This window comes from Poromitra crassiceps (assembly GCF_964638095.1).
Source record: "Poromitra crassiceps genome assembly, chromosome: 22".
Classification (NCBI taxonomy): Eukaryota; Metazoa; Chordata; class Actinopteri; order Beryciformes; family Melamphaidae; genus Poromitra; species Poromitra crassiceps.
The window spans coordinates 13,140,218-13,157,817 of record NC_139647.1 but is presented as its reverse complement, the minus strand read 5'-3'; the positions used below and the strand labels follow the sequence as shown (position 1 = coordinate 13,157,817).

General features: G+C 41.7%; 2 protein-coding genes and 1 long non-coding RNA gene across 4 annotated transcripts; 2 read left to right on the top strand and 1 right to left on the bottom strand.

The window, feature by feature from the left end:
- Positions 1-1,818: 1,818 nt before the first annotated feature.
- fam83ha (family with sequence similarity 83 member Ha) lies at positions 1,819-11,530 on the top strand. Its single transcript, XM_083658636.1, has 6 exons — positions 1,819-1,950; positions 2,830-3,281; positions 4,052-4,216; positions 4,408-4,532; positions 4,882-9,874; positions 9,989-11,530. The coding sequence occupies exons 2-6, from the start codon at positions 2,838-2,840 to the stop codon at positions 9,998-10,000; spliced, it is 5,739 nt and encodes a 1,912-aa protein (XP_083514762.1). The 5' UTR covers positions 1,819-1,950; positions 2,830-2,837; the 3' UTR covers positions 10,001-11,530.
- A 1,429-nt stretch (positions 11,531-12,959) lies between these two features.
- Positions 12,960-15,149, top strand: LOC310796166 (androgen-dependent TFPI-regulating protein; the record flags this gene model as incomplete). Its single annotated transcript, XM_083658309.1, has 6 exons — positions 12,960-13,112; positions 13,226-13,351; positions 13,452-13,553; positions 13,696-13,811; positions 14,860-15,011; positions 15,112-15,149. 6 exons carry the CDS (start codon positions 12,960-12,962, stop codon positions 15,147-15,149), a joined length of 687 nt encoding a protein of 228 aa, XP_083514435.1.
- Positions 15,150-15,320: 171 nt separating this feature from the next.
- LOC310795906 lies at positions 15,321-17,074 on the bottom strand. Of its 2 annotated transcripts, none has more exons than XR_014553655.1 (4): positions 16,986-17,074; positions 16,810-16,863; positions 16,377-16,430; positions 15,321-16,295 (listed from the first exon to the last, which is right to left on the bottom strand). It is a non-coding gene; the product is annotated as an uncharacterized lncRNA (long non-coding RNA). The 2 variants fall into 2 exon arrangements; XR_014553656.1 differs by having other exon boundaries at positions 15,321-16,292.
- Positions 17,075-17,600: the final 526 nt, after the last annotated feature.

Here is a 17,600-nt window from a genome sequence, read left to right as displayed (position 1 = left end):
ATCATAGGCACCCTCGCTAGTAACACAACATGGTACAGTTACAGCAGAGCCTGCCAGGTGAAGTAACGTGCATCATTTCAGTATGTAGCCATTATTGCAAATCGAGCAAGATTGTTAATGAAGCATGAAGAAGACAAATTACAAGCATGAGAGCGGTACGTACCGCACTGTCTTGTCTGCTGGCACAGTGTTGACATGCAGAGGAAGTGCCTGCAGGCTTTTGTCTTGGCCATGCACCTTGCTCTGTCTGTGTTGTTGTGGGACGGCTCCTTGATTGGAGGAAAGCAGGGTTAGCAACATTATGATCATCACCATCCTCACTCAGCATCCTGTTAAGAGGGCCCCATGCTTCTACAGGCCTCACTTCAGTTTATGTCTTGGTTGACTGATATGATTGCCCATACCTATCTGCCTTTTTTACTCCTTTCTTTGAATTAATTGAATTGAATGCTGGAAATCATTAATCATTAATTAATCATTAATCATTAAGCAGGTCTGGTCTGATAACAGTGCAGTAAAAAAAAAAGTAAAATAAGAACTGTTAATGTATAGGTAGGCCACATGTTTACTTTGTATGAATCAGTGCAAATGACCTACCGGTAACTTTTGTTAAGGTGAGGCAAGTTTATTTGTAGATAGCACATTTGATACACAGAGGCAATTCAAAGTGATTGACATAAAATGGATAATAAAAAGAAAATAGCAGAGTGTTACAAGGTACAAGATCCAAAAGGTCACAGTGCAAATTTATACTTTTACTTTTACTTTACTTTAACTTTGTGAGCGAAATCATTATGCAGCATAATTATATCTTAGATTATGCACTATTGTGAGTGAATTCTGAAAGTGTGCTACCGAAATCCTTATGGTGATCCCGCCCCTAATTAAATTGCAATATCTTGGTCCATCAGTGTGGTGTGCTGGCACAGTAGCTACAAAAGGGGCCTACAGTCTGTAGGGACCATCTAGGCTACAGAATTCCATCACAGTTGTGCCAAGTTAATTGGCACAATTGTGAATGAACCCTGTTAAGTGTGTTTTATACAGATTTACTTTAAATTTCCTCTTTTTCCTCAATCTACTTTGGACCAATCTAGTCACAGAATACTTTCTGTTGGTTATCTTACCTCAGTTCAAACCTCATTGCTGCAGTGAGATCACTGCTAATTTGCAGATGTGATTGGTAGAAATTAACCCCTCTAAATGACAGATTAGATAAAGTTGTTTATACACCTCACCCCTCCTCCCGACCAGACTTGTTTTTTCATAACTACATTCTTTCATAATGAGACATCTTAAATGAACAGGCGTTTAGTTGGTAGGTAGGCCACTCCCCCACTGGCTTGACAAAAGGATTAAGCCCTAAAATAGTTGTGGTCCATCCCTGATAATTCACACACAGGAGGACTTATCCAGATGTTTAAAGACTGGATGCAGCGCACAAAAACACGGGAAAGGCAAGTAGGATTCGGGGCCCGAATGTTTGCTGCGAAGGAATTTCGATCCCAAACTTTATACCACACAAGGTAGTTTCACGGGAGTCTATAATGACAGATCATCAGATGATGGGCAGAGTGCAGCCGAACACGCATGGACTGCTCTGAGAACAGCTGCAGCAGCTAGGGTCGGCAAACAGAGCTGCCTGTATTCGAGGCGGGGCGAGATTTGTCGACGGTGAGCCTGCCTAGCCTTTCTGTGAGCTTCTAACATTGTCGCCAAAATGCCTGAAGCATGAGAGTAAACAGGTTTAGCGGGCTGGCGAAAAGCAACAGAAGAAGAAAAACATAAAGCAATGCGCGACTGAAGAACTTTCGACGAGTCGCATCTGGACTAGCAGCACGGCACATTTGTAGAGGAAAACACGAGACTTACCAGAGGAACTGGGAGGCGGAATGACCAGGCTTAAAGTTGTACCGAGCTAAAACTGTGGAATATATTATTATAAATGAGGTAAGATCACTAACTTTATTATGGACACAGCCTATAAAGCTTACTATATGACAGCGCGCCTGTAACTTTTGCTACAGCGCGTTATTCGGCCTATCAATGTAGGGGGGAAAAACTTTGTTGAAACCGTCTGCTTTAAAACGACTGGAAAACTATTCGCCCAACCCGTTTTCTCTTGCCGCTAAGGGTTTATTGGTGTTTTGAATGGACTGTTAGTCTATATTTTCATTCTTTCTCAATTTTCATGTACAGTATGTGGCAATAGGCTAGGCTAGCCTACATGAACTTGCAAATGGTGACTTTGCTTGTTGGCCAGAGGGGAGGATCCACACCCATAAAACTGTGTGATTCTCACCCCTTTTCATAATAATAAGACCTTTACTAATTTAATGACATTTTGTGTCTCTGACCAAATCTGAAAATGTGTCCAGAATGCCATAACTATCTGTATTGAAGGTAGAGTGATAACAGTGAATGACCAAAAACAGTCATTCTTCTACATTGTCTAGCCTAATTGTTTTAACTTTTGGTCAATTAAATAATGGTCAAGTTGATCAATTCATCAATTTGCTGGGGACCCTTTGGAACTCTCTGAAGGACCCCTGGTGGTCCCCGGACCTCACGTTGAGAACCACTGCTCTATCTTGTGGTAGACTCATTCCATCTCCCCTCCCTCATTGTGTTTTTGCTAGGCCAGTGTTATAACTGTTATAATTTCATACCAGATTCAAGGTTCTCTTGGGTGAAATTATTAGCTATTATCATTTTTTCTGTGTTATTTTGAGACTCGGAAACAGCTGTGTGGTCGGAAAACTGTTCATATTATTGCGCATGACTGACCTATTTATGACAGTTCTCCTTTTGCCTGTGCTCTCTCCTTAGATAGCATTATGGCACATCGTTCTCAGTGTTCCTCTGCTGGGGATAATCCCCTGGACCCCAACTACCTCCCTCCTCACTATCGGGAGGAGTACCGGTTGGCTATCGATGCACTTGTCGAGGAGAGCTTGGAGGGCTACTATCAATTCCTCCAAAGAGAAGACGTGGTGGACTTCCTGTCCGCACAGGAGGTCGAGTGTATTCAGTCCACCGTCCGGGTCCCGCAGAAGGGCAGCCACCCTGAACAGCGTCATCCGGAGTCTGGCGGAGATGGCTCCTCAGACACCTACTGGCCTATGCACTCTGACCTGGACGCCCCAGACCTGGACCTTGGCTGGCCTCAGCTGCATCACTTCATTGGACCCACAGAGGTCACAACTCTGGTCAACCCCGCTGAGCCTGACATGCCGACCATCAAGGAGCAAGCGCGACGACTGATCAAAAATGCTCAGCAAGTAGGTCTATCACTTATGCTACACCTGTGTTTGAAAGTGCCATGTGATAAGGAATTAAGGTCATTTATGATTGACTTGATGATTTATGATTGACTTATTTGGTGAAGTAGACATAGGGCTGATTCTCAGTTGCTGATTATTCATCCCATTTTCTCAAACAAAGTTCAAACACACTGCAGCACCACCACCAACAATAACAATACAGTTTTAACAGTTGTCTCATAACTAAGTAAGATGTATTTATACGGTGCTTTTCACAGACAGATGTCACAAAGTGCTTTACATGAGGAGAGAAAAACATAGATCAAAGTGACCGCTTGAGCCACGTAATGATAAGTATGCAATACATCATAGAAAATCCACTGTAAAGCTAACGATAATCAAATTGCATAATGCACAATGTGATACAGTAGGTAGTACACAAAGTGACTTGTAGGTTACTCAAATGCCTGTTTGAACAGGTAGCCTTTTTTTGTATCTGGCTTTTAAACGAGTCAACAGAATCCTCTGAACTAATGGGTGTGGTGCCCATGGGCAGAGAATTCCACAATTTAGGCGCTATGGACATAAATGCTCGTTCCCCACAGGTCTTGAGGCGGGTGCGTGGGACGGACAGAAGATTGAGAGTATTGGACCTAAGGGGATGAGCTGATGATGAGTGACGGAGGAGTAGATCGGCCACATATTTAGGAGCCTGACCGGCAGTGCTCTATAAGTAAGAGTGAGACTGAGAATCTTGAACTGAAACTTGTGTGTTTTTTCCTCTTCAGGTGGTTGCTATAGTGATGGACATGTTTACTGATGTGGACATATTGGCCGATGTTCTCGATGCTGCCATGCGGAATGTTGCCGTCTATATTCTTCTGGATGAGCAGCATGCACATCACTTCATCAACATGGTTTCCAACTGTCGGGTGAATGTGGAGAGCATCCAAGTGAGTCTCTGTTCCCAGTGGGGGGGAACAACATTTGAATATTGCATATTGAGAGGGAACTTGAAACACAGCCATTTTGCATCACATTACTTAGGAACTTGTAATGTTAGTGCAATGCTGCCCCCTAGCTTGGATTGTAATGTTCATTGTATGTGGGTGATTCAGTCGTTGACTCATTGCCTGTTCCACAGTTTCTACGTGTGAGAACAGTGTCTGGCATCACCTATCACCTCCGCTCAGGGAAATCCTTCAAAGGTCAGATGATGGATCGCTTCCTGTTGACAGACTGCAGGGCTGTGCTAAGTGGAAACTACAGGTGAGGCCATTTAAAAACTGAAAGCCATATGAGCATGGATTCTTGGAAAGCTCGAGTAACTAGTATCACAAGTGGTGTCAATGATTATTGATCACTTTTATTGATCATTAATATAAATGAATTAATATAAATAAATCATTAATTTGATTGATCATTAATAATACACATTTTTATTTGGAAGCGTTTACATGGTGCTTACAAATATATTATTTTATACAGTGTATTTTGTATTTTCAGACTGTACTGAAACTCCCCAGTGCCCATATTTTCGTGTAAGCAAAAACCTAAGAGCTGCAATGAATATTATGCTTCCATGAATTCATATATTTCCTTTCATCTCTTTGTACAGCTTCATGTGGTCCTTTGAGAAGATACATCGTTGTCTCGCGCACCTCTTCCTTGGACAGCTTGTATCTACTTTTGATGAAGAGTTCCGGATTCTGTATGCCCAGTCCCAACCACTGGTCATTGAAAATGTGCTTGCTTCAATGGAGGATTTCAGCCAATTACCTGAGAAGCAATACATCGGTGATAGACCTCCACTGTACAGGGAGCTCAGGAAAGGTCTACCAGACACTTCTCGTCCAGAGGAATGGGCTAGACAGTCCCTTGATGAACGCATGGATACGGATTGGAAAAAGATGCCCCTAAATAGGCATGAATCCATGCACAGGTCACTAGAACAAGGCCCTGTAGATATGTACAATAAGTTTCCCTCGCAGCAATTACGAACGGATCCATCCTATGAGCAGGGCCACTCCAGGATGCCTAGCAATATAACGGAAAATCCTGCCTTTAAACGGCACAGTTATGCTGAAGGTATTCCCAGCAGACCCTCCTCATACCAAATCCTTCAGCAGCTAGGAATGACAAACCTTGAGAACCAGGGAAGGCAGTTCCAAAGGGGGCAGCAACCATATCCAAGGACAGGGCCAGAAGCAGATTACAGTGGCTATGATAAGTTCCGGGGCCATGGCTACCCTTCAGCGGATCAGTATTCCGATCCTGGTTTACCATCAGAGCTGGAACCATCTGATGACTTTGACCCTGTGCTTAACTATTTATCATCTACCCGCAATGTCGACTTTGATCAGGTCTCAGACAAGTCACCTGTGGTAGACGTAGCGTTCGGGTCATCTCATCCTAAAAGATTAAGTGTAGGTCAGCCATATGCCTGTCAGACCTCTCCCACACACCCGCATCCACCAGATCAGAAGCCGTTTTTCCAGGACCCTAACATTGACCGTAAGGATCCTATGGTGAAGGAGGGCCTAAGAAATTGGAGAATTAGCTCATACCTCAGTGCATTTGATAATGCAGGAGATGAAGACCTGCCACTGCAACCACCTCATGAAACGGACCCTTTTGAAGAGCCCTCTAACCCCTTGCAAGGAATGGCATCAGGCACAGATCTATCAGTTCCTAAATTCCCTAATGCCAGAGAGTTCAAGATTCCAGCAGTACCCAGGGCAAGTCAACTGCAAGGTTACACCAAACTCGCTGCCCCAGAGTCTTCCAGAAAAATGGCTGATTTCTTTGCTAGCATGGCGACAGAAACCAAAACAACACCAACAACACCATCAGAATCATCATCGACGACGACTGATGGGGGCAAGATGGAGGAGGTGGAACCAAAGGAACCAAAATCCACTGTTCTTCGAAGGGAGGATTCATTCCGTAGGAAATACAATGCTGCAGTTCAAAGAAGCTCCAGGATGAGATCCTCTCTAATATTTGGCTCTCAACTGGAACAGCAGGATCCCACTGCCCCAGGCCAACACAATGAGGACACCGACAAAAAGGAGGATGATCCGACAAAATTACCTCTTTTTGCCTCTACGATTTTGGGCCAAAGGAGATCTTTTTCAAGAGAACCTTTTGAATGGAGCCGTTTTGGAAAGTCAGCCACCTTTGATCTCTCTACCACAGAAACCTCCAAGGCAGATGATATAGATAATAAATCAGATGTGATGGATTCATCAAGGGGAAAAATGTTTAAGGATCTTATAGGAAACAATGACATAAAGGATTCATCTAAAGCTACAGAAGTAGACCCTGCTCACTTTTCACTATCAATGCCCCGACCCGAGCCTTTTCAGCTTGAGCTGCTCAATACCGACCAACCAGGATACCCACCCACAGCTTTTCTGGGTGATCCTTTTTATGTAGATATGAGTGATGCAGACAACAGGCTCATGTTTTTCAAAGAGTTAGCAGCAAAACGGAAAGCTACTAAGGCTGCATCAGCTGAAAAGAGCACAGAGAAAGATCCTAAAAAGCCTCCATCTGATTTAAAAAACGCCACCACTGTGAAAAAGGAGGAATCTCAAACTTCCTCTGAGAAAAATGCTACTGCAGAGGATGCGGGGAATAAAATATCCACAGAATCAAATCCACATCTTGATGTCAATGAGACAACTAACAGGGAGGAAGGCCATCCCAAAAATGAGTCAAAACCTTCCCACAGCAGTGAGGCAAAGCAAACAAGAGACTCCACTGATTCAGAGAAGATAGAGCTGAAGAACAGCCAAGCAAGTGTATCTCTGCCTGTTTCTACAGATACTAAGTCCTCTAGTGTTTCTTCTCCAACAGACTCACTTGCACAAAGCACTGATAAACATGAAAGCCCAGCCCTTGCTTCCACATGGAAGGAGTCTAGTTCACTCAACCCCAGTTCAGTGGAGCTACCACCATCTTCTAAATCTGTCGCGCTGGAATCTAACCAAAACCTGTGGCCACTCCAGTTAGATTCCACTGCCCCAGGTCAACACAATGAGGAAACTGACAAAAATGAGGATGATCGAACAAAATTACCCCTTCTCTCGAGGTTTTTGGGCCAGAGGAGATCCTTTTCAAGAACACCTTTTGAATGGAGCAGTTACGGAAAGTCAGCGAGCTTTGATGTCTCTACCACAGAAACTTCCAAAGCAGATGATATAGAGAATAAAGCAGATGTTAAGGATCCATCAATGGGGAAACATTTGAAGGATTTTATTGCAAACAATGATATAAAGGAGTCATCTAAACCTGCAGAAGTAGAGCCTGCTAACTTTTCACCATCGATGCCCCGACCTGAGCCTTTTCAAGTTGACTCAGCGGTTTACCCACCCAGAGATTTTCTGGGTGATCCATTCTATGTAGATATGAGTGATGCAGACAACAGGCTCATGTTTTTCAAAGAGTTAGCAGCAAAACGGAATGCTACTAAGGCTGCATCAGCTGAAAAGAGCGCAGAGACAGATCCTAAAAAGCCTCCATCTGATTTAAAAAACGTCACCACTGTGAAAAAGGAGGAATCAGAAACTTTCTCAGAAAAAAATGCTACTGCAGAGGATGCAGGGAATAAGATATCCACAGAATCAAGTCTACATCTTGATGTCAATGAGACAACTAACAGGGAGGAAGGCCATCCCAAAAATGAGTCAAAACCTTCCCACAGCATTGAGGCAAAGCAAACAAGAGACTCCACTGATTCAGAGAAGATAGAGCTGAAGAACAGCCAAGCAAGTGTATCTCTGCCTGTTTCTACAGATACAAAAACATATACTAAATCTTCTAGTGTTCCTTCTCCAACAGACTCAGATGCACAAAGCACTGGTAAACATGAAAGCCCAGCCCTTGCTTCTACCTCGAAGGAGTCTAGTTCACTCAACCCCAGTTCAGTGGAGCTACCACCATCTTCTAAATCTGTCACACTGGAATCGAACCAAAATCTTGGGCCACTCCAGTTAGAATCCACTCCCACTTCTCCTCCCGCTTCATCTGAATCTAGCGCAGTTTCTCATTCCATTGGATCAGAATCCAGATATTCTCATCCATCAGTACCAAGCTCTGTCTCTGATCACATGTCAGATTCTAGTTCTCAGAACATTCCATGTGTTTCTAGTCCCTCCCCCTCTGGCTCTGCGCCTCATTCCACTCCTTTAGAGGTTGTCCCTTCTACCAGCCCAGCAGTTCAGAGCTCCACCCCTACCTCCAGTGTACTGTCTCCAGAATCTGACAAAACAGAGCCACAGGAATCTGCCAGGCCCTCCCCACCAGCTTTACTATCTGACTCTATCCAAGTGAAACATGATTCTGTTACCCAGTCGACATCTGGGAAACTTTCAACAGCTGACTCTTTACATGCAGAATTAAATGTCTCCTCTGATACTTGTGCAAATAACTCAGAACCAAACATCGCTTCATTCCAGTCCACTACTGAGTCATGTTTACCTGTTGTATCTGATCTGGAAACTCCTAATTCCAGACCTGACCAAAAAGAGCCTAATACTCCTGAGCTCACCCGAGCAGAACTTCCACCTGAACATGCTCCAGCAGAAACCAGTTCTGTTCTCAATCCAGCCGTTCGTTCTGATTGTCCTCCTAATGCTTCTCCATCCAAGCCAAGTGCATCACTCAAACTTGCACTAGCACAAACAACCTCTCCAACGGTACCTAGTGCTCCCAGTCCCGCTGAAAAAACATCATGTTCCTCCCCTCAGTCTGACTCAGGTGAATCAGCTGTGTCTCCTAAGGCAGAAGCCAACAAGTCCCCTGTACTGAGCCCCTCAGAAACCAACAAGTCACCTGTTCTTGGCCCCTCAGAAACCAGCTCATCTCCCAAACTCTCCTCAACAGACTCAAGCAAATCTCCCACACCCCCATCAGCAGAATCTTCATCTGATCATAGCCTAACTGGCCATACCTCAAAAGTAACTCCAGTCCCAACAGAGCCTAATCCACCATGTAGAACACCCACAGAAACCTCCAAACCTGTTAATTCTGAAAGCCACACTTCTGTGAAGCCTGTACCTGCCAAAAACAATAATATGGACAATCAGTGTGAAGTAAGCAAAGAGCCCGAGAGGCCTGACCATGCAAATGAGAAGAAACTTGGGGACAGGGACGCTGAGGCCACAAACAAGGTGCACAAAACTACAAAGGAATCTGTCTGCCATGGAAAACCGAATGACGAAGCAAAGGAAAATAACAGCTCTGAAATGGCAGAGGTGACATCAGATGAAGTAGCTAATCCGTCAGCTCAGTCAAAGCAGTCAAAAGCGAGTCAGTCCCGTTACCACTCATCAACAGCCAATGTACTCTCGAGCAGCAACCTCAGAGATGATACAAAGTTGCTCCTAGGGCAAATTTCTGCAAATAGCCAGTGCAGGACAGAGCCTAGCAAAGAGTCAGCTGTCACTGATGATGACAAAGAAGATGAGGCTGGCAAGATTGCCAATAAGGAAAGAGGAAGCACCAGATTAAGCAGAGGGCAGCCTAAGACCGCTCAGGAGCGGGAGAAGCTGCTTGAGAAGATCCAGATCATGCGGAAGGAGAGGAAAGTCTACAGTCGCTTTGAGGTATGCAAAATAAATGTGTCATTATTACTATACCACTAGCTTATTCAAATACGTATTATGTTTGCTTGTTCCTGTGGCAAAGATTTTCATGTGTCTCTCTATTACATTTCATAGATGGCACCTTAACTGGGAACCAAAGTGAACTTCAGAGGACACAGAGAGAAGAGAAGAGAAGAAGCGAAAGGAAAGCTGAAATGACCAAAAAGACAACTTCTCAACAAAGACCAAAAAAAAAACGAATCTTCATGAGCTCTTTGCAAACATGGATTATTATTCCCAGAGGAGCATGAAATGCGGAGGAAACAGTGTTCTATGGCGGTCGACTTATACAAAGAGTAAAATTAATGTAAATTATTTTGTAGCAACAGGAACTGAAACCTGCACTGCCATAACTGTATGTGCTAGGATGAACTAAGGGACTTCTCACTGTGGCTCAGGGTGCCTGTGGAACTCCTGGTGAGGGCCTGCCCTGGTGAAGGCGGGAATCGAATCCACACTCTCCCGCTTCCAAAGCGCACGCCCTAACCGCAACACCAAGAGAGCTAGTTCCCTCGGCGGAGCTGGTTATGGAGCCTTTATGGATTTTAACCAAGAATTCACTATTATTCGGGACTCACAAGGACTTGAAAAGGAGTGTGAAAATGAAACTGAGTCTAATGTGTGATCAAATGTTTTTACTGAATGCATGCCATGCAGTGCATGGGGAAAGTGCAATGTTTCTGTTTGTTCCTTTGATGTGGTCTGTCTGCGTTTGTACTGTGAGTACTGACAGACATCATATAAATGTCAGTATAGGTTTTAAATCAAAATGTGATTTTAAAGCGTAATAGTCACAGCATGAGTTTTAAAAACATTATTACGGTTTGTTTGCAATATTTCACAATTTTGACAATCATGCTAAAAACAAAAGAAGTGTGTAAGATATCGATGCACATTTGTGAACAAATGGATATGTAAACCCTTAATCCATGTTCAAACAAACTGGCAAACAGCCAGCAGCGAGCACACTCACCGGTGTTTTTAAAGTTTAGCTGCACGGCACAGGATAATACTTTGAAGGAGAAGGAGAGCCAGCACACAAAATGTCCTTTCTTTGTTTATTCCAGTTTCACCAGGTACAAGCATGAACGTTTCAGCCTAACGGCCTTCTTCAGCGCTGAAGAAGCCCGTTAGGCTGAAACGTTCGTGCTTGTACCTGGTGAAACTGGAATGAACAAAGAAAGGACATTTTGTGTGCTGGCTCTCCTCCTTCAAACCCTTAATCCATGCCAGAGTCAACATTCTAATGTAAATAAATACAAATTATAATCAAAATGGATTCGAGAGATGAAACATGCATGAGATTGAAAAATAATTACATTTAAACATGAAAATTCATATCTGTGTATGCACAGCATTTTCCCACCATTGACCATTATACAGTATAGGAGTCAGTGTGCATGTGAGGCAGTCGATTTTCCATGCTGTACCTATGTGCCTTAATTCTTGTTTTTTGTCAAAAGTTTTTGAAAGGAAACTGTATAGATGTGAACGAGGAGGAAATAGTTTTCTAATTCTGAAACTACAAAGGAATTAGCATGAACAATTCATCACGTTTTTTATAATGGTTTATGTAGCTTTTTCCAAGGTAGAATGCACTTGTTAATAAAAGCATCTTAAAATTATTCTGTTTTTTTTTGTCCTATAAAGACGGTCCCATGCTGACCTCTTTGTTACAAGATCTGTACCTGTTTCAGACATGCTAATTCATTATTAATTTATTCTGTGGAGGCAAATACAGCACTTAATCTTGTAAATTTGTAAATCATTGAGGTGGATTGATCAGGCAGGAGTTTGGTTTTATGGTTGAGGGAAATTGAAGTTATTCTGCAAAAGTAAGACGTTTTCCAAATTATAACAGTTTCATCCAGTTTCATGAGTAGGCTAATGAGCTTTCAAAATTAAACAAAAATGCTCATTTGTGAGATCAATGAATGTCACTGCTTGAGATTGTTTTAAATTGTATGGACAGGTCAAGTGCAAGTTCACTTGCCAACATTAATATTTGATATTTCTTCCACTTTTAACTACAGGAAAGTGTTTTCCATAACACTTTCTTTCTTCGACAACCGCAATGCATGTCCTTTTTCCAGACTGGATTTTTGATGATTTTAAGAAGTCATACTCTCAGACAGAAAGCTATTGCCCTCCTCCACATGGAGGTCAGAGGTCAGCTACAGAGCAGCACTCCTGGACCTGGGATTCAGTGTCTTGCTCAAAGACACTTCAGCAGGGCGGATGCTTGCTGACAGAACTTGAATCGGAGTCTCAAACCAGAATGCCACCTTCCACTCTCCATCCAATGATAATCATCCATTTCAAGTGTCAATCATCTCTGACTCCAACTAAAGCCTGGATGTGACTATAGGGCTGTATCCGACTCAGAATTCTGCCAGTCGAATCGGATTTGGCTGTTCAATATGAATATTTGACTATTCTCTTTTTTTTTAATAAGACTATCTGGCAATCAGAAAATCCAATGGCAAGAGCTTGTTTGATTTGTTTGTTTAATTGGGACTTGGTTTTTCAGTATTAATAGGCAGATACGTATACCAAAATATACCAATTCTATGTCAAATCAGACATTCAGTACCCCCATATAGGCGGAATGGAATGATCCTTGTTTCATAAACACATTTTGCGACTATTCGACTGTGAGATTGGCAGTCGATTCAGGCTCCTTTAGATCGAATCATCGAGTCGTCGACTATCTGGGGTCAGCCGATATTGTTTTATTATCTTTGTTCAAACAATATGCACTTTACGAGCGGGGCTTCTCTTATATAAGATTATGAAAACGATCAAGCCCACTGTGAGAGAACAGTGGGCCTCTTGTGAGCATGCAGACATCTTGAAAAGCTCATGCTGTGTCATAATCCTTTGATAAAGAGCCTTTCTTTGGCAGACCTTCACTACTACAGTATGGAATGTATCTCACAGTCACACCGCATGCTTTGAACTACCCTGTTTTTGCTGGTGTAAAATTATAATTTTTTTCTTTTCTTTTCTTTTTTGTCACAGTGACGTTTGATAAACCTACTTTAAAATGACTACAAACCTGAGGATAGTTTACCACATCACAGCTTTCAGCTGGTACGCTTTTGTTGTCAAGAGTCTCGCTGCCAAGGATGGAGAGGAGTTGCCAGCAGGAATCTTTGTTTATGGAGGACCATGGAAATACCTCACTTTCTTGAATTTGGCAAGTGCATTGTTGTTACCTCTGTTACCTTATACGGAAGTGTATAACCAGTATAGTGGCAGATGTGAATGGAAGGACAATGGAAAACTAAAACGCTGTTTATAATGTTTCAGCTATTGCAAATGCTATTCTTTGGACTGGCTGCAGCGAATGATCTTCAACCGGGGGGAAAGTCTGAAACGGTTCTGAACAGATGTAAAGACCTTCTCTTCTCCGTCTTTGCCTTCCCGGTGGGCATGGTGAGAAATGTTTGGAAAACCTCATCTCATTGTTTTGTTTTGTTTGATCATTAAATTATCATTTCGAAATTTAACTCCATTTTCTCTCCATTTGGTTTAGTTTGTTGTCCTGCTCTTCTGGGGGATCTTTTCATATGACAGGGAGTTAGTCTACCCAGCAACTATTGATGCCTTCTTTCCCCCTTGGATGAATCACTCGATGGTGTGCAAACTCTTTGCATTTTCCTGACATTATATGTTATCATCGCTACTCACTTTGAGTGAAATTGGCTTTGATCGCCTTTTGTAAATCATTTGTAAATCATTCAGTCAATCATTGAGTTGTTCTTTAAATGTGTTCTCAGCACTCATTTGTCGTGCCTATTTTACTTGGAGAGGTCCTGGTGCAGCCGCATGTCTACCCAAAGACTAAGCACGGCCTCACAGCATTAATCGTTGTGGGCTTGGCTTACTTGAGTTGGTAAGTGACACAGTCGGCATATAGAGAGGTAAAGTGACCGCCTACTTCCTGCTTCAGCACTGTACCAGAGATTTTCATCTGCCATTTATTTTCCCATAGACATTTCGTAAAATTCTTATAAAAATAGTTTTACTTTGTCAAACCAAATGGTTCAGCTATATTTAGAATCGGGAGAGACCATAGAACATTTCACTCTGACCAAAACTTAAAAAACAACATCAAAAAAATATTTTCTTTAAATCCGCAATTTTTTTTACGTTTTGGTCCAAGAGAAATGTTATGCGGTCTCTCCTGTTTCTAAATATATTATATATTATATAATTTGAACAAGTAAAACTATTTTTATAGGCATTTTATGAAATGTCTATGGGAAAATAAATGGCAGATGAAAATCTCTGGTACAGTGCTGAAGGAGGAAGTGACGTCCCACTTTGGCTCTTTATAGTCATGCTGATGGATTTTTGTATTGTAACTTTAGGCTTATACATACTCCAATCAATCTTTTGAACTTCATTTATCATATCTAATTCACTCAAAACATAGTGTTTAAAACACTGGAATGCTAATTCATTATCATTTGTAACTATTATTACTGCACCATAATAACAACAGCAACATAATCTATAAGGTGTGTCTATGAACATCATGGTTGATAGAAGAGTGTGAATTTGCCTGAACTCGTTTCCGTGCAGCTAGTCTAGACTAGCCCAGCACAGCAGTTATTCTGTTCATTCTGGGAACAGCTTGAGGGGGGAAAGCTCACTTTGTAACCTTGAGTAGTTCTGGCACGGATGCTGGATAGGACCTTTAAAAATGCTGAGGCTGTTGCAATGAGCGTAAAATGACGTCAATTGAAGGGGCCCCTCTCTGTTCTGACTAATCTGCGAATGACTTGAGGCCTCAGCCTGGTACATGTATGACATAACAGCAAGTTTCACAAGACGTACACGTTTCGTAAGATAAGAAAGTACAAGATGATCTGATAGAGGCTTCCGTATTGTGATGCTAAGTGTGATGTTCTCTTCTTCCGCCCCAACTTGTTCTGCAGGGTAATATGGGTTTACGTTTCAGTTGGGATTTGGGTGTATCCCCTCCTTGGACTCCTCAGCAAAGCGGGTGTGGTGGGCTTGTTCTGTTTCAATATGTCTGTGGTGACCCTGCTCTATCTGCTGGGAGACAAACTCAACAGTTGTGTGTGGGGTAAGGGACTTCAACTAGCTTAACATTGTGGTCAAAGGTGAAACAAATCAATACAAAGCTAACAGCCCAGAATAATCTCTCTACCGCTCCTCCATTCTAGGTAAGGACAAGAACAAGAAGATGGCAAAAAGGAAGTGATTTTCTCAGCTTCTGTGAAATTTAATGTGCCAAATGCAAATGGTCAAATAATGGAAATCCCTCACCTTCTGTGAAGAAAACTGCCTGGAATCAGCCAAATGAACTATAACGCACATACCTCTAATATATATATAACTTTTACTTTACTTTACTTTATTGTCATTTAGCAGACGCTTTTATCCAAAGCGACGTACAACAGATTAAAATACATCACACAATTAAACATAGCAGAATAATGGAAATAGATTAAAACAGACAATATGTGATCATGATAAAAATATGCATAGATAAAAGTGATCAAGAGTGCAGATTATTACAGTGTATGAACAGCAGAGGGAGAGATAGGAAAATGGATGGTGAATAGATGAGTTTTTAGTTTTCTTTTAAATATGGGCAAAGATGTGGCCATTCTATATATATATATACAGTATATATATATACTTACTTTTCCTTATGAATGTTAGTGTAGTTACAATGATCGGAAGAAAATAGAAGCAGCTCCACAAAGGAGCATTTAACATTGCAAAACACACTTGCATTATGGCATAAAATGATCAAAGCAAGCCTAAGCAGCAAGTCCAACTGAACGCAGTGCAGGTAATCCTCCTCTTTATCCGTGTTTTGTGCATTTCTTGATTTGGGACATATGGACATATACACCAATTTCAAATGTCTTTGTAATGGATAGCCATAACCACACAGTTAGGCAGAAAGGTAAGCAGTCAGGATACACCATCAAAATGTATTTTAGGCAAAACACACACACACACACACACACACACACACACACACACACACACACACACACACACACACACACACACACACACACACACACACACACACACACACACACACACACACACACACACAAGGTCTGTATTTCTCCATTGAGAGTTGCTGGACTTCCAGGAATCCAATTCACATAGCTGTACAGTAGCTCTGTTCGATACAGTCACAATACCATGAATACCTCCAGCGACAGTAGTGTTTTGTCCATTCATTGCTAGAAGTCTTTCAAGAAGATCCTCCCCACCAGTCTCTGAAGCCATTGAGGTGCTGGAGATAGCTGGGATCTGCATCCACCAGTCCAAGTGAAATGATTTTGGCCAACATGGCCACGTCCTCTTCACTCAGGTCTTTCTGCTGAAGAAATGAATGGCAGTTATTGAAGGTCAACTATTCACCATAATCATAGAATTCAGTATTGCACCGTCCGTCACTCACCTTTTTGTTGTTGGCAGGGGATTCAGGGTTTTGAGATTTTTTAGGTTTATTTCCCTGTCAGACATAAAGTCACCGGTTTAGAATATCATGTCATGCATCATCATAATGTTCACTCAATGTTGTGCCTTTTATCTATCTATCTATCTATCTATCTATCTATCTATCTATCTATCTATCTATCTATCTATCTATCTATCTATCTATCTATCTATCTATTTATCTATCTATCTATCTATCTATCTATCTATCTATCTATCTATCTATCTATCTATCTATCTATCTATCTATCTATCTATATCTAATCTATATTCATGTTGACTATTTATATCTGAATTCTGATATGAATTACATTTTCATTTGTCAACCACTGATCTTAAAGTGAATTAAGGAAGTAGGAAAAGAAAATTGAAAAAACACCATAAGCTTCAGTCACCTGTTTGAGTCCATTTGAAAAGCACATTATGATGAAGAGAAAGCCAATGATGATCTGAATGTGTAAAAGAAAACACCAAAAAGTCAGCATTAGTTCATAGGTCTATAGATAAGAACTGAAGAACACACTGCCTCGTCATAGCTGAAAGAAGTATGTATAAAGAAGTGTTTACTTACTCCCAGCAAGTACAACATGTGTGTCTGCCTCGGCTCTTTCCTTCCTGTGAACTGAACTGTGCCTTAACGTGTGTTAAATGAAGTCTTGCTGCTCCAAGACAAAAGACTACAATGTGTAGTAGATGTAGGGGGAAATAAACACTCGTCAAGAACCAGCCATACAGGATCCACTGCATTTTTTTAAGAAGCACCTCTGAAAGATGTACCCATCACATGACACAAATGAATGTACTATTACATAAGTGGGTGGGCTGTTCGGTAAAAGGTGCCACTCACTCGTGCATTTCAATATTCAAAACGTTTTCCAGTTTGGTTTGTATTTCATAACTATTGTCTCAAAATAGCAATAACAGAGATATAATTTGAAACTATTTGATTCATACATTGCATTGGTGTAAAAGGCTTCAACAGTGGGTCAAATCCTCCAGGCAGTCCCTTTAAAGTTTTTATTAGATTTTAGTGGCTCTTGTATTCTATAGTAATATTTATATGGAGAAAATGTTTAATTTTTATGGAAAAATCGTTTCCATGTCATGTGACCAATGACTCCAAATGTGGCAGATGCTGGACAAATAAGACATAGGCTACCCCTTTTTATTGGATTTCAGTGCATCT

Excerpts from the sequence above, each read along its gene's own strand:
- fam83ha (XM_083658636.1), top strand. The coding sequence starts at position 2,838 with ATGGCACATCGTTCTCAGTGTTCCTCTGCTGGGGATAATCCCCTGGAC. Across the intron at positions 3,282-4,051 it reads TGATCAAAAATGCTCAGCAA|GTGGTTGCTATAGTGATGGA; the intron begins GTAGGTCTATCA and ends TTTCCTCTTCAG. Across the intron at positions 4,533-4,881 it reads GTGCTAAGTGGAAACTACAG|CTTCATGTGGTCCTTTGAGA; the intron begins GTGAGGCCATTT and ends CTCTTTGTACAG.